Raw genomic sequence first — 27,079 nt, 5'->3', positions numbered from 1 at the left:
GAGACCTCTGAGGTCTCTTCCAACTTGAAGACATGAGTTATATGTCACAGGCATCACCAGCCTAGGTATTTAACTGAGATCATCTTTTCCAGCCTCCACCTGCCTATGCAGAACTTGGCTCCTTCTCAAAGTAACACTCAGGTATTTCTGAGTCCTCAAGCGCTCAGACACAAGTTGGCTTATGTTCTTCAACTCCAGTTACCAAAGAATGTCACCATGCTGCAGAGGCTGTGACCAGGGCCCTCAGCCAAGCCTAGCTCTGAAAGGATACCATGTCCCTTTGCTCCCAACGCCAGGGCTCCCTGGAATGTCAGAGTCATGCTGGATTCTCATTCGTAGGCCTTTTTAGGGCTTACCTCCAGAGGACCAGGCCACTATTCTAGGTCTGACCTTGTGCTTAGGAGTCCAGAAGGCCCTTTCAGTCATTGTCCATCTGTCCCCACTGGTCCCTGCAGAGAAATCACTATCCCCACCCATCTGGTCTTCTGCCAGTCCTGGGAAACAGGAATCCTCATGAAACTGGCAGCCCCCTGAGGCTCCATTAGTCATTAAATGTGAGGCATTGCCAAGGAGCAAGAAGGAAAGTACCAGCTACTTGCAGGACACACTGACCTGAGGAGGAGTAGGTGGGATCCGTTTTGGAAGAAATCCTTCTCTCTCCATCTCCCTTAGACCAATCTCTAACGTGCTTAGGCTTTTGGAAACCTGGTTTTTACTCTATCACAAACCTCCCCTGAAGGGAAAGGAGAAAATAACTGGAGAAAACACAAATTAATTTTGCAATATGTTTCTCTTCCACACAATCAACAGTACTTCAGAATCAAAGCAGTCTCCAAGAATATTTAGAAGAAATTTATTTTCTCTCAAAGATCCAAAGTTACTGGATGGAAAGAACCTTTCATATTCAAGGAGGTTTGGCTCCTTCAAACCTCAGCTCTTGAGTGTTTCATTTTTCAGTTGTGATGTTTGGCTTCATATTTGCAAACTAAATGATTTCTTTGGGTGGTTTTTCCAAACAGTCTTTCCCAAAGGCCTATCGAAGTCTTTGTTTTCCATAGAACAGAAAGCTGCTCTCAGCTTTGACACAGGAGCTTCCTTTTTATTTCTATCACCCTGTCCAGGTTTCAGAGATCTCGAGGTCCAGTTTCAGTCAATAACCCAGGTGATCACTGTAACTAGTAATTCCTTTCTTATCCACGGAAGTTTCTGGCAGGAAGAAAACTTAGCTCTGAAGAATGGGACCGCTGTCTTTCTTCTGAAATAGTTTTAATTAGAATAAGTCAGCTATACTCAGAAGCGTAAATCAAACCTAACATGCAGAAACCCACACAAGAAAGCAACAGAGTATTTGAGCCAATGAACAAGAAATGTATACAAAATAATTGTAGGAAATTACAGCTGTCACAATGTTTCAGCACGGGGCCTTCTCTGTGATTTAGAAGCAAAGATATCTATTTGCTACTAGGATTAGAGAGAAGAGTAAAATGTAGAGCCAAACAGTCATTGCGGAAGGGGGGAAAGGCCTCAGGGAAGGTCTGATGCCAATTTTGATGGAGGATAGAGCCAAACGGACTGGAAAAAAAGTATTTACTGGCATTTTCCCCACAGTCCAAATCACTTGGGAGCTTAGCCAAGCTATATTTTTAGTATTCTACTATGCCTTTTGAACAAGGTTGGATCTCATGAGATACGATGTAGCCCTGAACATGCTCAGATGGAGCAAACTCCCAACCAAAATTCTCTTCCCAATAAATGCTTATTTCTACATTTCCAACAGAAAGGAATTCTGAATTCAGTTTTGCTCCTTAAAGCAAAATACTCAGCCAACGACTCCTAACCTTAGAAATGCTTCCTGCCCATAAGCCACATTCCCCTAAAGCGGGATGCAGAGGGGCCAATGTCGACAGTCTTCCTGGTACTCTTCAGCCCGGTATACCTTAAGCTTCCGTCGGTTTACCCCAGACACAAGCTCAGCCCCACCGGGAGAGGGCCTGGCAGGTTCAGAGTAAAAGCTCAGTTCCCCAGCAGGTAAGCCTGCCTCCCCGCCCACACGGCTGGCCTCTAGCTGGACATGTGGGGCTACTGCTTTCTTGTTACACAGTAACCACGTTCCCGGGGCTGAGCATAACAGCTTGAAGGAAGTCTTTTCCTGGCTGAGAGCCCCAAATGAGGACAAAGTCCTTACTGAGGCAGGCCAATTTAGCAAAAGGACCGTCTTCCTCCCCAAGGCAGGCACTTTCCGTCCTCTGCCCAAGAGGTGGACCTGACTGTCCCCCGCCCGCCGTCACCCTCCAGCCTGCAGACCGTCGTCTCCTCCCCGCCCCTGCGACCAGGCTAGGTCTGCCCCGCCCCTCCGTCCGCGCCAGCCTCGCCGGTCCCCTCCGCGGGCTGCGTGCGCACGCGCACCCACGGGCCGGGCGGGCCCGCGCTCCGCCCCTCCTGCTCCGCCTCCGCCTCCTGGTCCTTGGCCGGGCGGGAGAGGGGCGGAGGGCCGTGCGCCTGCGCGGAGCCGGCAGTCCGGCAGGGCGGCAGCAGCGGGGTGGCCGGCGGGTGCCTTGGGCACCGCGGCCCCTCCCTCCTCCGGTCCCCCGCCTCACGCAGTCCCCCACCGAGACGCGGCAGACGACCCCGGCCCTGCCCTCTTGCAGGCCTGGCCCGAGCTGCAGCCCGTGACCTGGCAAGAGGCGGTGCCGCTCCCAAGATGTCGCAGACGGCCATGTCCGAGACCTACGGTACGAGGCCGGCCAGGCGAAGCGGGCGGATGCGGGCCGGGGGCGCGGGGGCCTGGCCTGGGCCGCGGGGTCCCGGAGTGTAGGGGCCGCGGGCCAGGGAGGGCGGGGGGTGCGGGCCGGGCTGCGTGCAGCCTGTTTACGGGATGTGCTTTCCAAGTTTGCTCTGGCTTTTTCTCCGCACTTACGCCCGCAGGGTTTTTCTTTCTTAGTCTAATTTCGAGAGCTCTGGGTGTGGGAAGCCAGTTGGAGACTCGGTTTCATCTGCGATATTGTCCCCAGCGAGGGGTGTGAAGGACTTGGGGCGACGCCTGTGCTTCAGTGTGTTCCTCAAATATTCCAGGTTGACCTTTCCTGGTGTGGAATTCCTTTCTTCGCACTGGGATTACAGTGAGGAGTTATCGATAGGCTAATCATTTCTTCCTCCGGAGACCTTTGGCCTTATTTCTCTCTCGCTCCCTCTCTCTCAGGGATTTTTAGCCCCTTCTAGGTTCCCTTATGGCTGTTTATAAATGTGTCATTTTTAAGACCGTAGACACTTTGGAAGCGGAGCCCTTCCTGCCTCATCTTTGCTCCCTCTTTAGCACCCACACCTGGAGATGCTCAACAAATATTTCTTTGAATAAACGAAAACCTTCCCAGTTCATATACTGTGTTTTTGGTTTTTGTTTTAGTCCTGCGTGGTGAAAATAAACACTATGGCATATCTCTGCTTTGTGTCAGGCTCGAGGAGATGTTTACCATCTCCGATCACTCAGATGCGCACATTCTCAGATTAAGACTTTGGAGTTTTACAGTCTGAGGGAGAGACGCAAGTTCAAAAGTATGTACCTCTGCTCAAATCAGTGTTGTCTCCGTTGGTCCTCATATGCTGCTCCTTTGCTTCAACAAATACGTGTGGAATGGCCTCACGGAGCTGGCCTGGTGTGAGCGGCACCGTCAGCACCACCAGGAACACCGCAGGCAGCGGCTCTGGTCTCCTGGAGTTTACAGTCTAGTGGGGATTCCCGTGTTAATCCAGGTGTAACACTAATGAATGGTTAAAGCCCAGGCAGGAGTTCTGCAGGAATGTGGTCTAAGAAAGAACGTAAGAAAGAAGCCCCACCACACTGGGCGCCAGGGAGGCGCACGTGCCAGAACAGCACGTGCCCAGGCCCTGAGGGACAGGCAGTTCCTGTAAGGGGATGTGGTTTAGGCCCCACAGGCCTGGGGAGGGATGAGGGTGAGGCAGAGAGAACCTCTCTCCTGTGAGGGGTGGGGTCATAGTGCATTTGCCTCACCTTCAGCCACTCCTGTGACTGGTCCATGCCCTGTTCTTGGTGACACTGGGGGCAGAACATCTGTTCCTAGAAGGCTTAGGAAATCCTCCAGGAAGTCACCGGTTTCATAGGGACCAATGTTGTCAGAGCTGCAAATGCTGCAGTACATTGCATCCACATAGTCTGGTTCTCTCTATGGAGAACTACAGTCAGATTTCATAAAGAAAATGTTTCTCGAGCAATTTTTGGTTATGCTTTTCTGTCTTTTCAAGTGCTCCTTTCCCTGCACTTTTTTTCTTTAACCTGGATAAGGAGCACTTGGGAGGGGTGGGAAGTCCAAATAAGAAAATCAGGTGAGGGTTATGTATTAGTACGAAAGGACTGGAAGAGTTCAGGAGCTAGTGCTTTTCCATTTCATCTGTATTCTATGAGGTGATAACTTGATAAAATATAGCATACCTTTGGCTTCCCCACTTCAGACAGAGTTACGTGAACGTGTTAGCATCACAGATGAACTGTTTAAATTCTGATCATAAGGCCTTGGCCATTAGTACTGTTATTTCGTGGTATCTTCCAAATGTTTTTCCTTTTTACTAACTGAATTTAATCTTTTCTTCTAATAGAGGAAATTAATAGAAAATTAGTTTTAGAAAGAGCAAGTGTGGCAGCTGAAAGTGCCAACCTAAAATAAAAATCACCCAAACCAAGTCCTAGGCTGTCACCTTAACTTATCATTGACCATATTTGCATAGCATTGTTCTCCCAAAGTAAAACAATCAGCTTCCCTCCTTCCAGACGTTTGCCTCTTAGACAGCTGGGAAAGGAGTGTTTGCCTAACCTTTAAACTCCTTTGTACTCTGTGCTCCTGTTCTCTTCTGGAAAAGGAGGCTCTGTGTAGCTTGACAGGGATATGATGAAAAATGAAGAGTACTTCCAAGGTACTGTTCTTTGGGTTTTTTTGAGGAAGATTAGCTCTGAGCTAACATCTCCCACCCATCTTCCCCTTTTTTAACTGAGGAAGACTGGCCCTAAGCTAACATCCATGACCATCTCCCTCTACTTTATATGTGGGACACCCACCACAGCATGGCGTAATAAGCTATGCTAGCTCCATGCCAGGGATCCGAACCAGCAAACCCCGGGCTGCTGAAGTGGAGCATGCAAACTTAACTGCTATGCTACTGGGCTGGCCCCTTCAGTGTGCTGTTAATGAGCTGTATCTACCTGCTTTTTAGCGCATTAAAGCAATATTTCACCTTCCATAGACTGAGTAGTGTTCAACATTTTGCTGCTTGGAAACCACTAACCACATGAATACTATACTTTATATAATGTTGTAATACAAAATTGAAATCTTAAACACATAGGTTTCAGATTGAAACCCTCAATCTGAATATCCCTAAAGTGAACCATGGTTTCTCAGATATTATTAGGTTCACAACCTTCTTAAAGCTCTGGCCAGTTAGTGTGGCTTGGGACTTCCAAGGAGCTCCAGCCATCGGAGACTTGGGAGATCACAAATAGGCCTTAAGTAATTTCTCATACCAAGATTTGTGAGACAAAACTGACAAGTTAAATAGGTAGTACTAAGCAATGCTGTTCAAAAAGGAGCTAAAAAGTGTAAGTGGTGTGGAAAATGCTGAAACAAAAATTTTTTTAAAAGCTGAGGGAGTTTGAGCGTGAAGAAAAGTCTGAGACAAATCTCATCACATTGTAGTTTATGCCTTCTGCAGTGAAAACAGGTTATGAAACAAGAACACAAATTGTTGGTCCTATGCTAATTTTATTACAATATACCCTTCTTTTGTTTTTAAAGATTGGCACCTGAGCTAACATCTGTTGCCGGTGTTTTTTTCTTTTCTTTCTTCTTCTTCTTCTCCCCAGAGCCCCCCAGTACATAGTTGTATATTGTAGTTGTGGTCCTTCTAGTTGTGCTGTGTGGGAAATCACCTCAGCATGGCCTGATGAGCGGTGCCATGTCTGCGCCCAGGATTAGAACCGGCGAAACCCTGGGCTGCCAAAGCGGAGCTTGCAAACTTAATTAACCACTCGGCTGTGGGGCTGGCCCCACAATATACTCTTAATATTTTTATTGTGTGCTTGAATTTTGAGAATTATCAGGATATTTTCTTTTAAAAATGTATCACTGTAGGCTGTTGTGGGTTGAATTGTGTCCCCCAAAAGATATGCTCAGGTCCTAATCCCAGATACCTGTGAATATGACCTTACTTGGAAATAGGGTCTTTCTAATCGGGTCAAGATGAGGTCATATTGGATTAGGGTGGGCCATAATTCAGTGAGTAGTATCCTTAGAAGATGAGAGGAATTTGGACACAGACATGTGCTGGGAGATTGTGATGTGAAGACAGGCTGAGATTGGAGTGATGTATCTACAAACCAAGGATGGCTGGCAACCACTATAGGCTAGGAAGAGGCAAGGAAAGATCCTTGCCCAGAGCCTTCAGAGAGAGCATGGCCTTGCTCACACCTTGACTTCAGGCTTCTAGCCTCTGGAACAGTAAGACAGTAGATTTCTTTTTTAAGCCATCCAGTTTGTGGTATTTTGTTATAGCAGCTGTAGGAAACTGATACATAGGCATTGGTGTTCAAAATATGATTCATGGAGAAATTTAGGCTTGATAAGGCAAGGCAGAGTCAGGAAGATATTCTACGTAAAGGAAATAGCATCTTCAAAGTCACCTGGTGCCAGGAAAGTATAAAATAACTTGCTGTTGGGGAAATCACCTAAATTACCATTACTTTATTTCATAAAAGACAGGGGATGTAAACAGTGTCAACAAAGGAAGCATATAACACCAGAATAAAGGACATTTCTCTAAATTGAATAAATTTATCATTAAATGTTTATATTTTTCTTTTTCTCCTTCGCTGAAAATTAGCGAACATTTCAAGGACCAAAGTTTGGGAACACTACACCAGTTCTTACATTAACGTGCCCCCCAGTTCCATTGTTAAGATGCAGATTCTGATTCAGCGGATGTGGGGTGGATGGAGGTTCTAAACCTGACCAGCTTCCAGACCGTGCAGGTGTGGTTGGTCCAGGGACCATGATTGAGTATCAAGTCACTGTAAATACTCCATAATGCCTCCCTGCCATGGAACTTTGAAAACATTGTTCTTTGGAAAAACAAAAGTTTCTGGTAGTTTTTCACCATCATTTGAACTATAAATCAATCCAGTCCTTGCCCATGACTTGCCTTCCTCTGAAGACTCCTAAATCTCTACTTCCAGTCACGTCATTCACTGAAGCTAAAGATCTGATTTTCAACTCCTTCCCTACCTATCCTACTTGGATGGCCTAGGAGAAGCCTAACGCATGTCCTAAACCAACTAATTACCCATTCATACTCCCGAATCTTCTGTTTTCCCCATGTATCCATTTGCTTAAGAGACCCAAGTTAGAACCCGTTTTTAATTCTTCATGTTTATCTCCGAAGTTTGGTTGGTTTCCAAGTCTTTTAGATTGACTTCTTAATCTACTTCCAGCTACTCTTTACCCTAGAAGAGGCAGGGGAAGGTTAAGTGTGGGCTAGTTTAATAGATTATATGGCACGGAAACTCATCATCCCCAAGTTCTTCGTCACAGCAGCTTGAGCAGTTTGAGGCTCCTGTGTGTGAGAAGATGAGAGAATTCCTTGGGCAAGGATGAGGTGGTTTCTGGTAGGGGTAAGCTGGAAGGAGCCTTGGTAAAATTTATTTCAAGGCCTAGACTTCTGGTAACTTATACCACAGCTTCACAGGAAAATCATGATCATGAGTTAATGGTATTTCCAAAGCTTTTTGAGCTTCTTGGAAAACAATTTCATGTAAGCATAAATGTCAGTCTTACGTCTAACTATGATGTAGTATCTCTTCTGTTAAGGACCGTGTCTCCAACATTCTTTTAGACATATCTCATTCTTTGGGCCCTTTTGTATAGAATTAGCTATAACGATTCTTTTGCGAGGTTCAATCCTAGAGTAATCACTCTTATCATAGAGAGCCAGGCAAGTGTATTGATGATCTATGCTCTGAATATTTCTTTGGAATGAGAAGAAAGCTGACACTGTTTCTTGAATTTCTTCTCTTAAACCATCCTCTAGAGATTGGTCAGACTGATGTAGTAGATTTTTCCCCTCATTCTTAATAACTCTATTAGAATACTTGCCAGTGAAAATAGTTCAAGGGAAAACCTTTGAACCCTCTGCATCCTGTAACATTTGTCTTTGAATGTCACTGCTTTCTCTGCCAGCCTCATCTTGGTTATGGGCCATGTTCCATGTGTTTGAAGAATACTTGACTTTTGCTTCTCTATAGCTGTGAGTATGGGTTAAAAAGTAAAATGATGTACAGAGAACAGTTGTTTAAAAGATGGTCAAAGCGAGGCAAATATAAAGGCTATCATACTGCAGCACAACACAGAAGTCAAATTAACACTGTCTGCAGATTGTCTTCCTTTGTAATTCCCCTCTAAGCTTTCCAAACAAAAATAAGGTTATATTGAGAGAGATTTGGCCAATACCAATGAATCCCAGATAATGATAGCTGTGACACCTAAAAAAAATAAGGCCTTGTAGCTCTGTCACAGCCAAGTGCAATCCTACACTACTAAGTATGGTAAACTCTTATATGATAATACTTAATGACCCCAGTCTTTTAATTCTTTCCGTTTTTCTTGTGTGTTGGGTTTTTTGTTTGTTTGTTTGTTTGTTTGTTTTGCATTTAAGAAGTCTTAAAAAGCAGCTAACAATATTTAGATATGGGGGAAGGGACACTATTCATAAAGTGGTAATAAATTGTGAATGAGAAGATGTATTTTAGAGGGAGGTTTATCATTCTTCAAATATGAATTTTTAATTGTGCAAAAAACTTGGGGGCTTAAAAACAAAACATCTCTCTCCTTTGTTATAATTAAAAATATTATTGTACACAGTGCACTCAGTGACAGCACTGGTTCTCTAGCTCATTTGCTTACACTGGTTATTTCAGGAGTCCTCACCACATGCACTGCCTCTGGTGACTTTGCAGATCTGTTTTGCAATTCTGTCAACTCTTGATTGTGACAAAGCACATCTTTCTTTCAAAACTAGATGGTAAGCTTGTTGAAAGCAGGGGACCGCCTCTGTGACTTTCTGTCCCTGGAGCAGTGGGTCGTTCCTGAACACAGACTTCAAGGAATGCTGAAGGAGCCTGCTTTGATTCCCTTGAGAGGTGGCGTATTCGTCTCTCAGTTACAGAATATGAAGTAAAAGGCCAGGATAAATTGAAAACCCAACTTTAAGATATAGTTTAATTCTTTTCTTTATGGCAGAAGTCTAAGTTTTTACATTGTATATAATATAAATTCAACTCTAATTAAAACCTTTTCCACAGACCACGGTCTGAATTAAAGAGATCACATAAGGTATCCTTTAAGAAAATAGATTTCCCTCCTGAGAATTCCAATCTGAAATCAATCCACAATGCATCAGAGCCAAGAGTTGCAGTGGTTCTTTCTTTCTGGAGCTGCAGGGCTTGACTGCTGCCCGGTTGAATGTAACTTTGTACCTGTAGAGAGAACATGTTGATCAAATGGAAGTGGTCAGCCGTGGAGGTGAAAGAGCCACGAAGGCAGGCTTTGGTGCGTCCTTGGAGCACTACGACTGGCGCTGTGCCCAGAACGTATCCTGGGGGCACCCCAGGATAGACATATCCCTATTGTGGTGACACATGTATCAGGTGATCTGAATCTGTGGTCACTATACATTCAAATGCCTGGCATTTGGTATTTATTAAGTAAATATTAGTTGAATGAACTTCCCGAGTTCTATAAATCCATGCTTACTTAACAACCTTCTGATTATAAGTTGACTCTATATGACCAAAAATAAAAATTTTTTTAAAAATAAAGCTTAACAGAAAATTTCCATTTAATAGGTAACAGATTAGTGGCTCTTTTGGTCATTTTATCAGGTGGAGTGCTTCCAACTACATGTGGCAGAAAACCCAGTTCAAAACACCATAGGTAATATGATAATGTGTTTTTTCAAATAACTATAGATGAGGTTTCAGGGCTGGTTGATTCAGCAGCTCAACTGTGTCAGCAAAGACCTAAATGCTTCCCATCTCTCTCCTCTGGCAGTATTATCCACATCCCTCATCCCCTCAGAGTCATAAAATGGCTACTCTTTGTAATCTGTGTATGCTTCCTTGTTTACATCCTTTCCTAAATGCAAGAAAGAGGAGTCCTTCCCTGCATTTTTAACATAAAAGTCCTTCCTCTTTATCTGATTGGGCCATGTTAGGTCAAGTGCCAGCCCTGGACCAATTACACAGCCAGGGTAATGCCTCACACTGATTAGCAAGGCAGAGGGGGCTAGGAATGACTGTGATTGGCTTAAAATAGCTAACACCTGTCCTGGAGCTTCAAGGCCATGTTTCCCTAGGTTACTTTGGCTCCTTGGGGGAATGGCTTTTAGGTAGACTACTATGACAGCGTGTACTATAGTCTCCAAAAAATGTCAGCTACAGTTCAGTCTCAAGTTTGTTCCAGTTAATGATCTTCCTGAAGTAGGTGATGAACTTAAACATTCTTTCATGCTTCCCCTCTTGCAATGGGGAGGTAGTCAGAGAAAGCAGCACAGTTGTGGAAAGAGCACAGGCTTCAAAGCTGGATTCACACAGATTAGAATCCCTTGTCATCTTAGAAAGATCAAACATTCTCTTGTCATTTTGCAAACACAATATAATTGCATTTGACTTTAGATCTTACTGTCTTTGTGAACCTGCTAAAAATATTTGGTGTTTTGAAGACTCGTGTTCCTCTTTAGAGCCACTTTGACTGTGAAAATACTTTGGAGGAAAAAATGGAAGTTGGCAATTTGGTGGCCGTTGCTATTTCCCCACTTTTCATATATTAGCACCTTGAGGAATTTTGTCATAGGTATGTGCCTAAACTAGACTACTACGCTTGTCACAAAGCTTTGTAAGAATGAAGTCTGTATTTTGGATTATCTTTTCAATATTAAAATCCGTGGAGACCTTCATAGTCTACACACTGGTGAAACTATATTGGTAAAATTGGTATTAAAATGTATTTCAGGGGCTGGCCCGGTGATGCAGCGGTTAAGTGCACACATTCTGCTTTGGCGGCCCAGGGTTCGCCGGTTCAGATCCCGGGTGCGGACATGGCAGTGCTTGGCACGCCATGCTGTGGTAGGCGTCCCACATATAAAGTAGAGGAAGGTGGACATGAATGTTAGCTCAGGGCCAGTCTTCCTCAGAAAAAGGAGGAGTGTTGGCAGCAGTTAGCTCAGGGCTAATCTTCCTCAAAAAAAAAAATAAAATAAAAAATAAAATGTATTTTATTATTATATAAACAAGTTCCTTTAAATGTTCACAACTGTAAAAACATTGTTACAAGTGACCCATGTCTGTACTTCTGGTAAGTATTACTTAGTAATAAAGGTAATTTTCTCTAGTTAGTGTTCCCAAGAATAGTGTTATTTCTAGCTATTGCGACTAAAGAAGCTTTCGAGTCAATGTCCTTGAATATGTACTCATCAAAGATTCTTCTGGTATTAACCTATTTCCATTGTTGTGCCAGGAAACCTTTCCTTATTGAAAAACTGTTGGTGTGTCTAGGCTGAATTATAATCCCAACCTCTAGATAAAGGGTGGAGTTAGAATAATCTGCACAGAGTACGTTGTATCCAGTGTCTCAGTCCTCACAATGACAGTGTAGAGTAAACACTGGTGGGTGAGGAAACTGTTTCACTCGCTTATGGGTGAGGAAGCTGAGAGGTTGGGTGCTCCGCCAGAGACCCCAGAGCTAGGATTGGTAGAACTGGCCTTTGAACTCAAATTTGTCTTGCCTCACGTTCTCAAGAGTAGTCGAGTTCTTACTCTTCTTTCCCATATAGAGAGCTCCTCCATAAAATCTCTGATCAGTGGTGACCCTGATTCAGCACTGCCTCCGGACCTCATTACTCTAGTGTGTGTTCTGAACAAGCACTGGATGTTTACTATGAGTTAAAATCTGCCCCTGAACTCAGAGCACAACTGGGAGTTGGGGCCTGAAGCTTGTACCTTCTAAACTAGTGCAGAAGACCTTCAACATTCATAAGGGGTCCTGTCACAGATCTGTGTCATTTCTAAAATTGCAAATATTATCGTGGTACTTAAGGCTTGCTCCAAAGTTGCAGTTCAGAAAGGCATGTTTTCCTTATGTATCCTCAAATAAAAAGTTAACTCTTCATCTTTTATCTTTTTATTACACTAGGTGGAGTGTTCTCTGAAACATTTTGACACACTCTTGTCCTTATTTCTTTACAGAATTTGTCCTCTCATATATTCTAAATCAAACTTTACACTCTACTCTTTAAAGTATCCAAAACTTGTTTCCTGGTTAAGAATAATTGTTTTTCTTAGGTATCTTCATTTTTGTCTACTGCACTGGCTGCTGACTACCTTTTCTGGACAGTGCTCCCCTTTGGAGAATAATTTCTTTTTTTATGTTGTTACATCAAGTAGAAAGCAACCAAGAGCTTGCAGTTTCCATGCAGGGTGTCTGGCTGGGCTCACTCGCCTGCTAACTGACTTGTGTCCACACACCAGGCCCACAGTGGGCTTGATCCAAATGGGCACTTAGCAAAATCACAGATCCTGTCACACACAGACCTTGAGCAATCATTGCAGAGTGTGTGCTGCAAATGTTAAATCCACAAATGTCACCATTCCTCCCTGCTGACATTTAATTCAGGTTCAGGCACACCACCACTACCCCAGGCAGAGCAGCAGAGTCCCAGAGTTAGCCGTTGCTGACTTTTCCACCTCCTTGTCCTTCTTATTTTACCTGCCCTCCACAGGTCACATGTCCTCCTGCTGTCCAGACCTTCTCCCTCTCCCAAGCCACCATCTCACCGAGGTTTCTGCTGCTCAATTCCTCCCTGACCTGTGTACCAAAACTTTTTGTTCTTTGAAGTACATGTCATCTTACCTTCTGTGCTCTAGCTCCTTCTCATTGTGTTGTCCAATGACCTCAGGGTTATTCTCCAGGATCATCTGGCGTACAGTCTCGCTCTCCTCTCCACCTGCTCCCTGGTCCTGGGTGACTGCAGAATCCCTGCAGAGGGGTCGCTCAACAACTTTGTGTCACAGTTTCTTGACTTCATCTCTAATCACCTTCTTTTCTGCTCCCGCTTGAGGTGCTCACTTCCCTGGCTTCTCACTGGACATTGTCACATGTTAAATTCTTATCACTCCCATCCAGCCTTCACTTTAAGAGCTCTAGGCTCCTGGTCGTTGTCACCCTCCCCCTCCACCCACTCCCACCCTGCTTCTTTTCAGGTGATGAGCTGCTCCCTCTCCAGAGATGACACCCAAAGCCTTTCCTTCCCCCTCTTCCTCCTTCATCCTTTAATTAGCCATGCTTTGCAGTTCCCAACCCTGGCTAACCAACCATCCGCCTTGCCTGCTGCTATACAGCCAAAGCTCTTTTTAGATTGAGATCACTATAGATTTATGGTTTCTGCTTCCAGCTGGGTACTCAGTAGTGCCTAGCAATCTTTTTCTCATCCTGGCCATCTTGCCCTTTCTCTACATCAGCTGTTTTAATCCCCCACTAATCTCTTTATCTCACCTCCAGTGGATGACAGGGAAGAACAAGATGCCATGCTAAGGGAACTCCCTCTCCTCCCCTTCTCTTCTCAACCTATAACTTTATTTACCTCCATACTTATCCTTAACCCTTTTCCTGTTGTCACAGAAGAAAGGAGGTCTCTCTGTGTGTCTGAGACTAATCCCTGCCGTCCACTTTGGACCTCGTCCCTCGAGTTTCAAGGACTGGCATCACCAATCATCCCTTTCTTTTTCTACTGGTAACTTCCTGTCCTTTCCCTTCCACTCTGCACGCTCCTTTAATTCCCCCGTCTCATCTCTTCTTTCGGTCACAGCCAAGCTTCTTGTAAGAGTTAATTGTCAGCACTTTTCATCTGCAGCATGTCACTTCAGCTGACAATTCTGCTCCACCTCAAGTGGAGATTTCACTTTGGGCATGGTGGTCAGACCCAGCAGACACTTGGCAGCCTTTATCTTACTTAGCTTCTCTTTTCACAGTCAGCCCTTATGAGAACTGCCTCCCCACATCTCCACCATGTTGGCTCACAAGGATTTTAAGTTTAGTATCTCTAAGTCTGTACTCATTGTTTTGCCGCAAAATGGCTTCCTCCTCAGAACCTTCAGTAGTTCTTATCTCAGATCTTTGTATCACAAACCGCTGGTTCCCTAAGCCAGAAACCAAGGAACCCTTCTCAGGTGACCCCATTGTCCCTGCACTAGCCTCTTCTGCCAGGAAATGAAACACATGAAATGAATCCTGCAGTCAAAGCCATTGTCTTTGCTTCCTTTCTCACCTCTGGAAATCTTAAAAGCAATATCACTACTTATGGGAGAAACTAGGAAGGCCGAGGTCATCTTGTGTACTATGGCTTCATTTTCTTGAAGACTTAAGGTCCTCATTGACTACCAGTTGTTGAACAAACGTGCTGTGTTAGCTTGGTCACCTTCTGGCTCTGTGCCTGCCTTTCAGTGACTGCCTTTGCCGTCAGTGTCAGCATTTGATTGTCGTTGCGTGTGTAGCTGACAGCCCTGCACTAGTATGTGCCTCTCATCTGCTGTGGTCTGGGAAATTAGGTAGTAGAGGTTGCTTGGAATGAATGGTTCCAGATGAGGCTTCTCCCGGAGAGTTCATCCTTCGGCTCTGTGTTAACTGCTTCAGTGCTTGGAGGCCATTTTTGCCTGATCTGCATTTTGTCTGTGTTCTTGAGTGGCTGACTTTTGCCCAAGACCGACTTCTAATTGATGCCTTTCCTATTATCTCATTTAACATTTCCCATGAAAAATTAAAAGTATGTTAGTAGCATATCTCCCTTTAGATTTTCTGTTTGGAGAGATGGTCTTTCCTCACCTGCAAGCTTAGTTCATTCCTGGGGAAATGCTCATCAGGTGAATGTGATTATCGTAAATTGGATGCAAAATATTTCTTTGTGATTTTGAGTCTGCAAATTAACGCTCATTATAACAAAACACCAAATCTAATTAAAGTAGACATGATTATTTAACTAGTTCACATTTGGTTATCTTATACAACCTAACTGGGCATTTTTCCTTCATTAATTACTCTGTAATATGGCTGTTTACCTGCTCCTGTTAAGCATCGTACACTGACATATAAAACATTTCCGTGATATGCAATGTGTCTGTGTCATTTAACTTCAAGCAAAGAAAGAGAAGAAGAAAGAAAAACTCCACAAATTATAAAAACAAAATAAGTCAGTAAAACCAATGCAAATTCTACCATACCCAGGGATGTGGGGTCTGATGCGTGAGGGCCTCCCTGCTGGAAATCAGCAAACCTTGAGCACTGAGGAGAGAACATCAAGCCATCCATCCCCCAACCCCTGGTTTTGTAGATGACTGTGTGGGGCTCCTGTCTCCTGGCTCTCAGCTACAAAGAGGTGTGTGATGTCAAAATGCTCTCGTAAACAGGAGGGATATTAACTGAAACTCCTCATAAAGTGGGATTCTTGTCACCTATAAGGAGTAATTCATTGCCCATTGTAGTGCTTGGTTTTATCTGTGTTATCCAAACACATACATCTCCAGGCGGAGAATACCATACTGGACAGCATGGCATCTCACCTGCTGTGCCTTCCTTCTGGGTACCACATCCTGCTTGAAGTACATTCTTTGGTAATTCTTTCAGTTTAGGACTGTGCATAGTAACTTCCAGAGTGGTTGTCTGGTAATATCTCTTATTATATTTTTTTATAAAACTTTTTATTTTGAGATAGTCATAGATTCACATACAGTTTTAAGAAAAAAATAAAGAGAGATCTCATGTTACCTTTACCTGTTTTCTCCAGTTTTAACATCTTGCAAAACTATAGTAAGCTCTCACAACCAGGATACTGATGCTCCACAGCTGCACATTCAGAACATTTCCATCCCCACAAAGCTCTCTCCTGTTGCCCTTTTACAGGTGTACGCTCTTCCTGCCTGCCCCCACACCCTCCTTAGCACCTGGCAACCACTAATCTCTTCTTCCTTGCTATAATTTTGTCATTTCAAGAATGTGATATTAGGGAAATCATGCAAGGTATAATCTTCTGGGATTGACTTTTTTAGTCAGTATAATTCTCTGGAGAGTCATCCAGGTTATTGCATATATCAATAGTTAATTCTTTTTTATTGCTGAGTAGTATTCCTTGGTATGAATATACTACAGTTTGTTTAATTATTTACCTGTTGAAGAACATCTTGATTGTTTCATTTTTGGCTATTATGAATGAAGCTACTATAAACATTCCCCTACAAGGTTTTATGTGAACATAAGTCTTCATTTTTCTGGGATAAATGCCTAGGAGTGTAGTTGCTGAGTCATATGATAGCTGCATGCTTAGTTTGTAAAGAAATTTTCAAACTATTTTCCAGAATAGCTATACTATTTTATATTTCTACCAGCAGTGTATGAGTGATCCAGTTTTTGTGTATCCTCGTCAGCATTTGGTGTTGTCACTGTTTTTTATTTTAGCCATTCTGATACATATGTAGTGATATTGCATTATGGTTTTAATTTGCATTTCTCTAATTATTGGCTAATGATGTTACACATGTTTTCACATGCTTATTTGCCATTCGTGTATCTTTTTTGGTGAAATGTCTCTTCATGTCTTATGCCCATTTTCTAATTGGATTGTTTGATTTTTTACTGTGGATTTTTGAGAGGTTTTTTTAATATACGTATTCTGGATGCTAGTCCTTTGTTGGATACGTGTTTTGCAAATCTCTTGTCCCAACCTGTAGCTTTTCTTTTTCTTTTCTTTCTTTCTTTTTTTTTTTTTGGTGGAAGACTAGCCCTGAGCTAACAACTGTGCCCATCTTCCTCTACTTCATATGTGGGATGCCTACCACAGCATGGCTTGCCAAGTGGTGCCGTGTCTGCACCCGGGATCTGAACCAGCGAACCCTGGGCCGCCAAAGCAGAATGTGCACACACAATTGCTGTGCCACCAGGCCGGCCCCTCTTTATTTTCTTAACAAAGTTTTCTGCAAAGCAAAAGTTTTCAATTTTGATGAAATCCAATTTATTAATTTTTCCTTTCCTGGATTTTTTTTTGACGTTAAGTCTTAAGAACTTTGTGCTTAGCTATAGATCCTAAAGATTTTCTCCTAGTTTTTTCCTAAAAGTTTTATAGTATTATATTTTACCTTTCAGTCAGTGATCTATTTTGAATTAATTTTGTGTAAAGTATGAGACTTAGGTCAAGGCTCATTTTTTTCTCCTGTGGATGTCCAGTTTCTTCAGCACCATTTGTTGAAAAGGCTAACTTTCTGTCATTAAGTTGTTTTTGCACTTTCAAAATCAGTTGGACATATTAGTGTAGGTCTATTTCTGGGCTCTCTATTCTATTCCATCAATCTTTGTGTCTCTCCCCCTGTCATTACCACACAGTCATGATTACTGTAGCTACATAATGTCTTCAAATCAGGTAAAGTGATTCCTTCCACATTATTCTTTTGCAGAATTGTTCTAGTTCCTTTATCTTTCCATATAAATTTTAGAATAAGCTCGTCTATATCTACCAAAAAGTCTTATTACTGTTATGATAGGAATTTTATTAAACATATATATCAGTTTGGGGAGAACTAATATCTTTACCATGTCCAGTCTTCTGATCCATGAACATAGTATATTTCTCCATTTATTTAGATTTTCTTTTGTTTCTTTCATCAACATTGTGTAGTTTTTAGCATAGAAGTCCTTTACATGTTTTGTTAGATTTACACCTATTTCTTTTTGAGTGATTATAAGTGGTATCATATTTTTAATTTTTATGCCTACATGTTTGTTGTTAGTAGGTAGAATACAATTAATTTTTATATTCTACAATCTTGACCTTGCTAAACTCACCTATTGGTTGTACAAGGGTTTTTTGTTTTTTGTAGTTTTTTTGAGATTCCTTGGATTTTCTATGTAGACAATATCATTTGCCAATAGGAACAATTTTACTTCTCCCTTTTTTATCTGTATGCCTTTGTTTCCTTTTCATGTCTTATTGCACTGGCAAGAACTTCCTGTGTGATATTGACTAAGAGTGGTGAAAGTGGACATCCTTACTTTGTTCCTGATCTTAGGGGGAAAGCAGTCTTTCACCATTAAGTATAAGGTTAGCTGTAGAATTTTTTAAATGCTCTTTATCAAGTTGAGGAAGTTCCTCTCTATTCTTTTTTTTTAGAGAATTGTTATCATGAATGAATGTTGACTTTTGTGAAATGCTTTTTCTGCATCAGTTGATATGCTTACATGAATTTTTTTGGCCTGTTAATAAAGTAATTACATCAGTTGATTTTCAAATATTGAACGATCCGTTTATCCCTGAAATAAAGCCTAATTGCTCACAGTGTATAATTTTATATACATACATATATGTATTACTGAATTCTGTTTGCTAATACTTTATTAAGTATTCTTGAGAGATATTGTTCTGTAGTTTGTTTTGTTTTAATATTGTCCTTTTCTGATTTTGGTGTCAGGATAATAATAGCTTTATAAAATGACTCAGAAAGGGTTCCCTTCACTCTTATTTTCTCAAAGAGGTTGTGTAGAATTGGTATTGATTCTTTTTTAAATGTTTGATAGAATTCTCTAGTGAAGCCGTCTTGGCTTGAACGTTTCTTTTTGTGAGTTTTAAAATTACAAATTCAATTTTCTTCATAGTTATAGGGCTATTTAAATTATCTGTTTTATGTTGAGTGAGTTGTGGCACTTTGTGTTTTTGAAGAGTTGGTCGGTCTCATCTAAGTTGTCAAATGTATGTGTCTAGAGTTGTTCTTGTCGTTCCTTCCTTATCCTTTTGATGTCTGCAGGTCTGTAGGGATATGCACTGTTTCATTCCTGAAACTGGATATTTGTTTCTCCTCTTGTTTTCCTTTATCAGTCCTTGTATAAATGGATTAAAGATGGCCCCTGTGTTGTTTCCTTCTCCACAGCAAGCTGGGACATTGGTTCAAAGCCTGTCAGCACCACACTCAAATTCTTACTCAGTTGCTTTAAATATAGCCCAAATAAGCATATTTTTAGCCATTTAGAGACTGCCTGCATTTCATATCCTATGAAATTGCCCTCACCATCTGCTAACTTTTGATAAGACAAATTCAGGGGCTATAAAAGGTGTCAAGTCCCTTCTCCAATCTCCTTCTCCTCCAGGAGTTCCCTGCCTTCTGGGCACCTTGTCTGGAAGGTCCTCCTGTGAGGGTCTTCCACTCCCATGCAGCCTGTCAAAGTGCTGCCCGAATAAAATTTGTTGCATGGTATGGCCATCTCACCGTCATGACTGTTTCCTTGATCAGCCCCCAAATCCTTGAACTCACCATGGTTTTGCTAGAGGTTTGTCAGTTTTATTGATCTTTTCAAGGAACGAGCTTTGTTTCATGGATTTTTCTTTTTTGTTTTTCTGTCTTCAGTTTCATTGATTTCTGCTCTGTATTATTTCCTTCCTTCTGCTTACTTTAAGTTTATTTTGCTCCTCTTTTTCTAGATTCCTGAGGGTAGGAGCTCAGATAATTGATTGAGGCTTTCCTCTTTTCTGATGTATGCATTTAATGCTCTAAATTTTCCTCTCAGCACTGCCTCAGTTGTGTCCCACAAATTTTGATAAGTTGCATTTTCTTTTCCATTCAGCTCAGTGTATTTTTTGATTTCCTATGAAACTTCCTCTTTAAATCATGGATTATTTAGAAGTGGATTCTTTAGAAGTGTGTTGGTTAGTATCCAAGTATTTGGAGATTTTTCTGTTGTCTTGGTGTTACTGATTTCTAGTTTGATTCCATTGTGGTTGGAGAACACATTCTATGTGAGTTCAGTTTTCTGTTTGATTTGTTGAGGTTTGTTTTACAGCCTAGGGTATTGTCTATCTTGATGTATGTTCCACAGGCCCTTGAAAGAATGTGCTCTGCTCTTAGTGGTGGAGTATTCTGTGAATGTCGACTCCATCCTGTTCGTTGACTACGTTGAGTTCTTGTTTATCCTCGCTGATTTTGTGTCTAGTTGTTCTATCAATTGTTGAGAGAGGGGTATTGAAGTCTGCAGCCATAATCATGGGTTTGTCTGTTTTTCCATTTAGTTCTGTCAGTTTTTCCTTGAGATGTTTTATAATTTTGTTATTTGGTATGTGCACATTTAGGATTCCTACGTCTTATTGGTGGAGTTACCATTTTATCATTATATAGTGATCCTTTTTGTCTCTGGTAATTTTCTTTGCTCTGAAGTCTGCTTTATCTGATATTAATAATGCTTTTCTTTGATTTATATTTGCATGCTATACCTTTTCCCATCCTTTTATTTTCAGCCTGCCTATATGATTATAATTGAAGTAGTTCTTGTGGAGAGCATAAAATTGAGTCATGTTTTTTAATCGAATCTGCCGATCTTTGTCTTTTAATTGGCATATTTACACAGTTTACATTTAATGTAATTATTGGTATGTTAGGATTTATCTTTGCCCTTCCATATTTTTTTCTGTTCTGTTTTTTATTTCTCTCTTTTCTTTTTCCAATCTTCCTGTGGATTATATAAACATTTTTTAGAATTGCATTTGATTTACCTATAATGTCTTTGAGTATATCTCTTCATATAGCTGTTTTAGTGTTTATATTAGGTATTACATTATATATATATCTATCATAGACTACTGGTGTCATCGTTTTACCAGTTCAAGTGAAATATAAAAACCTTACTTCTTGTACAGCCATTATTTCTTTGAGTACTTTTTCAACCCCATCCTCTTTTTTCTCTCCTTCCGGGACTCCAATGACACGAATGCTAGATCTTTTTTTATTGTCTCAAAGGTCCATGAGGCTCTATTCCTGTATTTTCAGTCAGTTTTTCCTTTGTTGTTCAGATTAGATATTTTCTATCATTTTGTCATTCCAGTTCACTGGTTGTCTCTGAACCTTCCATGTTGCTGTTGAGCCCATCCACTGAGCTTTCTATTTCAGTTATTGTATTTTTCAATTCTAAAATTTCCATTTGGTTCTTCTTTGTATATTCTGCTTCTTTGATGAGACTTTCTCTTTGCTGAAGGTTTCTATTTTTCATTTGTTTCAAGCATTTTCATGTTTGTTGAAGCATTTTTATGATGGCTGCTTTAAAGTCTTCGTCAGATATTTCTGACATTTCTGTCATCTTGGTGTTGGAGTCTGTTGATTATCTTTTTTCTTCCAGTTTGAGATCTTCCTTGTTCTTTGTAAGACAAGGGATTTTCAGCTGAAACCTAGGCATGTCTGTATTATGTTATGAGACCTTAGATCTTTATCTAAATCTTGTGTTTAACTGGTTTCCACTCTTGGGCACTGCCTCGTTACAACCAGGTGGAGGTAGAAGTCCAGATTCTCTGCTCAGCTTCCATTGACACTTAGGTGAAGGGGGTGTTCCTTGTTACTGCTCAGTGAGGAGGAGAGCTCCAGTGTCCTGTACCTCCCACCACCATCACCACCATGGTCTCTGCTGACACTGTGGTGGGGCATGGGGCAGCTCATAACTGTCTACTTGTTATGAGAGATGAGAGTCCCACTTCTGTACTTGGTCTTCTGTGACACCACCCTGCTAAGGGTGTTGGGGAACCTTATTACAGCCTTGAAAGGGTAGAAATCTAGGCTTCCCACTCAGCCTTTGCTGGTATGTCTGGTGGGGCCAGTTTCTTCTGTGGTGTTTGACTGGAGTCAAACAGTTATTGTGTAAGAGTTTCCTCTCTTGCTGTGTTGCCCTTTCCTGGTCCTGTGGCTAGAGAAAGCAGACTTTTGTTGGAGCTTTTTAAAATCTGCACCCATTGGCATTTCCAGGTTGCCAGCTTGTTCAGCTCCAAGTCTGGGATATATGAGGCAAAAGGAAAATCTAAGGAACTCACCACTACATCCTTCCTCAGACCACAAAGTCCCTGGCCAGTCTACTTTCTTCTCTATACTTTTCAGTCTTCCTATGTTTCTTTTATCTATTATGTCTACAGGTTTAAGTTGTACTGAACAGGTGGAATAGGAAAAGTACTTCTACTCCATCTTCTTGGAAGCACAAGTCCACCTTGGCATTAAGGATAATTTGTTGCGTATGGAATTCTGCATTAGACAGTTTTTGTTTTTGTGTTCCTGCCCCCAGTACTGTAAAGATAGGATTCCATTGCCTTCTGACCTTTGGGGTTAAGGAACCTAGTTTCATTATAGGGAATTTTTCTTTTGTTTCTAATTGCTTTTACAGTCTTTGTCGTTGTTCTCGTAGTTTCACTATGATGATCTATTGAAGTGTGGATTTATTCTTAGTTATCCTGCTCATGCTTCATAGTTATTTTTTATTCTGACAATCTCTTTAATTTTAATTCTATAAAATCCTCAGCCATTATTTCTTTTAATATTGGCTCTCCACCTCATTCTCTGTTTTTTCATTCCAAAATACTTATTAGACCTATGTTGGACCTTCTCCTTAAATCTTCCATGTTTCTTAAACTGTCATATTTTCTCGCTCTTCAACTCTCTGTTCTGCCTCCTGGTAATTTTCTCCATTCTCTATTCCGGTTCACTAATTTTCTCCTCAGTTTTGTTCATTCTTCTCTTTAACGCTTCCATTGACTAATTTTAATGACTGCAATTTTTATTTCTAGACACACTCTAGAAATCTGCCTATTCTTTCCTATCATCTTATTCTTTCTTACGAACTCAATTCCTTTTTTTAAATGGTATTAATCATCCTGAATATACTTTATCATGTGGTTTTTTTTCTTCATCAAATTCCTTTAAGTGTAATCTATCTGTAGATTGCTGACTCATTCATGGTGGGTTGTTTCCTTGAGTGTTTTATAATTTTAGGTTGTGAACCTATCTTCAGAGGAGCTGTATGTGTGGGAAACTTAGATATCTTGGGTTGAGGGTCTGTCTTTCCAGAGTGATCTGAGTTGCTTCTTCCACAGATCCAGGTGATAATACTTTCCAAAGCCATTTTTATTGTTGTAAATTGACTTGGAGTTTCCTGGAGCATGTAGGGGAGGAAGAGAATTCCTCTGCCCTCTCTAGGTCCTTCTGGCTGATATATGAATTAAATTCGCATGAGACAGAATAACAGGAGAAAATCAAACAAGGCTTTATAACATGTATACATGGGAGAAACCCAGGAAAACTGGGTAACTCGCCAAATGGCTGAAGTTGCCACCCTAAATACTATTTTTAGCTAAAGATAGAGGAGGGTGTCTGGGGGTAGTGGTTTGGGACTTCAAGGGGGAGGAAGGCAATTTATATGGAGATGGAAATGCAAATGGGCCAAATACAGACAATGTGACCTGAGAGAGATATTTTACATCACATTAAAGTTATCTTATGGTATTAGCTCCTTCCTGGAACAGGCCCTTCTATTTCAGATTCTTTTAGGCCACTGAGAAGGAGGTAGGGAGGTCAGAGTTTCTTTCAGAGTCTTTTGTTCTTAAAAATAATCAAGCCAAAGAGACACATTTTGGGCGGGCCAGTTCTGATGCCTCACATCCACATGGTTATTTAAATTTAATTTCAAACCTACCACTGGTACTAGCCCATGATTCATCTTAAAAGGGGATGCTTTTCCCATTCTGCTGAGAGCCAGGCAGAGTCAGAGAAGGCACCTACTCTTCCTGAGCTAGTGAGTGGGTTTTTTCCCCAGCCTACCCTCCCGCTTCAGGCCTTTCCCTGAAGAGAACTCAGATTTGGCTCTGCACTCCCTCCTTCATGTGGGCACAGCTCTTGTACCCTGTCCTACACAGGTATCAAAACTCAGTATTAACAGTCCTCCATCTAGGGCTGTACTGCTTTTTTCAGTTTCCTCTCTATTCCAAGCATGTAGAGATTTTCTTTTCTTTCCTAAAAGCTTGGCTGTGTGTTTTTTCAAAATGCGATATATTTTATCCAGCATTTCTAGGTGTTTGATTCAAAGAGTTTTCAAACAAAAAGATTTTCTATTTAAGTATGAATACTTACCTTTTTGAGCTATAAGATTCAGAGTATGAAGAGTTTGTTGAAGGAATTAAATATTTTTACATATGGAAATTACACATCTTACTTGTCTTTTGTCCAGCAAAGTGCAATTCAATTGGTAATGTTACCTTTTTACCTGTTGAGGCAATGGTGCAATCTGGATAGCAACTACTATAGTAGAGTACATTTAAGCAAAACTTCCAAAGCAGAAATAATGAGGGAACAAGCATCAAGCCAAAGTCGAGGCTTAGATATATGAGTTTAAATTCTAGGAGTACGTGGATTTATGCAATTCATTTTTCTATTACATATAAAATAAAAGAAACATTTGAATTTGTGTATACACAATCTCTTTTCTCTCTCAAGATTTACTATTGCCTACATATTGGCAGCATCTTTTCCTGTTCTCATCTTCTGCTGTTTACAACTTATGTGGTGTATTGGGTTTATTTCTTCAATAAAGAGGGTATTGAGTAAGATTGAGAAATTCCAATATTTTCGTTTTAACCTGGAAATCTTAACAATCTTCCCTTTAATTTCTTGGGTTGTAAAAGCTGTTCAGTGACATTGATTAGACTTGGCATGTTTTATTTTTTGTGTGTGTGGTAAAATATACATAAGATTTGTCATTTTAACCATTTTTAAGTCTACAGTTCACTAGTGTTAAGTACATTCACATTGTTGGGTAACTATCACCACCATCCATCTCCAGAACTTTTTAATTTTTCCAAACTGATACTCGTATCCATTAAACAATAAATCTCCATTTCCTCTCCCCCCAGCCCCTGGCAACCACCATTCTACTTTCTGTCTCTATGAGTTTGGTGACTCTAGGTATCTCATGTAAGTGGAATCATACAGCATTCGTCCTTTTGTGACTGGCTCATTTCATTCAGCATAATGTCCTCAAGATTCATCCATGTTGTAGCATGTGTCAGAATTTCCTTCCTTTTTAAGGCTGAATAATATTCTGTTATATGTAAATACCGTATTTCGTTTATCTGTTTATCCATCAGTGAATACTTGGATTGCTTCCATCTTTTGGCTACTGTGAATAATGCTGCTATGAGCATGGATGGAGCATGCTTTTGAAACATGCAATGAGAAACATAAAACTGTTGGTATTTTTATTTTATTTATTTTTTTGAGGAAGTTTAGCCCTGAGCTAACTGCTGCCAATCCTCCTCTTTTTGCTGAGGAAGACTGGCCCCGAGCTCACATCCGTGCCCATCTTCCTCTACTTTATATGTGGGACGCCCACTACAGCATGGCTTGCCAAGCGGTGCCATGTCTGCACCTGGGATCCGAACCAGCAAACCCCGGGCCGCCACAGCGGAACATGCAAACTTAACTGCTGTGCCACTGGGCCAGCCCCTGTTGGTATTTTTAAATGCTGACAATTCTAATAGCACTGTTCTGTAAGTTTAATTGCCTATAACCATTTGAAAATCATGAGAGGTTGAATAGAATTAATCTTTGAGTGATGATGAATATAGTTCTTAAAAACCAGGGGTAGACCAAACATCAATAAAGAAATAGACTATTTGGGCTTAATTAGGGGAGAGAAGAAGCCAGGGTAGAGAGTGCTTGGTGTGTGTCTGGAAAAGGAGTGTGAGGGGGCAAACAGGGAATCAGGAATACAGAGCAGGGCCTTCAGGGCCACAAAATACGTCTGGCAGCGTGAGGTTTAGCAGTGGTGGGTCCGGAACAGAGTGTGAGGGGTGGGAGAGGGCATTGGTGCTCTGCTGCTCCTAGGCTGAGCAGACCTCAAGTTCTTTGCTAACAGAAAAAGCAAAATGGGTCACCAAGGCATTGTGGGGCTACTGATGCTCCGTCATGCTAAGTTACAAATTCTGTTCTGGAGAGCCTCTGTTTCCATTTTATAGAAAATAATATCCCAAATTAAATATGTTACCCTCCGTGAAGAAGATGCAAAGAGCTCTGTTCTACATTGAAGGAGACGGATTTCACACTTGGAACACTGACCGGCGCTCAGCTTGAGCTGCAGGTTACAGATGAGGGAATAGAAACAAGACCACAAAAACCTGCACGTGCAGGGGAAACTTAGACCTATTTTTAAAAAAAAGAAAAGAGTGAACTTCTCAAGACCTATAAGTCTACTAGGTTTTTTCTTTTGTACAGAAAACACTTGAAATTTCTAGGCTATTTTTGCTTATCACTGCGTATTCATATTTCTTTGAATAGTGGCTAGTAAAGGGACAAATTTTATCCATTATAAGAGCAGTTTTCAAATTTCCAAAAGCACAGGAAATGGTCCCAAGAGTGTTTGAAAAAACGCTGACTTAGTTAGTAAGCCAAATATCAAAAAGGTGAAAAGGTAAGTTAACATGTTTTTGTCATTTTCACAAAATATTGTTACCTCTTTTTTCTGGTATATTAACAAACTAATATTTCTTTTTATGATCATAGTCTAAGAATAAATTCATAGCACCTGTTTTAAAGTTATTTTTCACAGTCTCTTTTTGTTTTTCAGATTTTTTGTTTAAGTTCTTGGTCATTGGAAATGCAGGAACTGGCAAGTCTTGCTTACTTCATCAGTTTATTGAAAAAAAATGTAAGTGACCTCAAATAGTCAGTGTTTTATGCATGTCTTCCTCTGAGAGTGTTCTCTGGCTCAGATTTGTGTACAGCAAAACTCCCAAATATTTTTTTCAGGAAAAAAGTTGTAGTTTAAAAATATTTTAAAGTAACATTAAAAATTTGTTATTAAACTTTTAGTAATATGGTTGAGTTTTTATTGAGTTAGCATTTCAGTTTTATAGTGGTTCATCGTTCAGTATGTAGTAAATCATGCTGAACATTTTCCAGATACTGAAATACAATATGATGATATAGAAGACATCACAGGAATTCCATTTCCTGACAGGGAGTCATCCGAGAAGCCCTGGGAGTACACTTTGGGTGGAATAATAACATTTGGTCTTCAGTGGCCTTGTGTTCTAGTTAAGGCCGCTATTGTCATCAATTCTATTTTACAGGTAAACCAATAGGTTTAGAGAAGTTGGTGCGTGCTCTTGGGATGGTCACCTAGTAATTGGTTAGCCT

General features: G+C 41.1%; 1 protein-coding gene across 5 annotated transcripts in view; it reads left to right on the top strand.

Moving 5' to 3' along the window:
* Window positions 1-2,424: 2,424 nt before the first annotated feature.
* Window positions 2,425-27,079, top strand: part of RAB4A (RAB4A, member RAS oncogene family) — a 50,421-nt gene continuing 25,766 nt past the window's right edge. For 2 of the 5 annotated variants that reach the window (XM_023646351.2, XM_070228382.1), the window contains exons 1-2: window positions 2,481-2,732; window positions 26,508-26,588. In XM_023646351.2, coding sequence (XP_023502119.1) covers window positions 2,702-2,732; window positions 26,508-26,588 — 112 coding nt within the window. In that variant the 5' untranslated portion in view covers window positions 2,481-2,701. Of the gene's footprint in view, window positions 2,733-26,507; window positions 26,589-27,079 lie in introns of all 5 variants that reach the window. The other 3 variants (XM_001497955.7, XM_070228383.1, XM_070228384.1) reach the window with 3 other exon arrangements.

Source organism: Equus caballus, chromosome 1, assembly GCF_041296265.1.
Source record: "Equus caballus isolate H_3958 breed thoroughbred chromosome 1, TB-T2T, whole genome shotgun sequence".
In the NCBI taxonomy this organism is placed as follows: Eukaryota; Metazoa; Chordata; class Mammalia; order Perissodactyla; family Equidae; genus Equus; species Equus caballus.
Note: the sequence above shows the minus strand (reverse complement) of the source record. Positions and strands in the feature narration are given on the sequence as shown.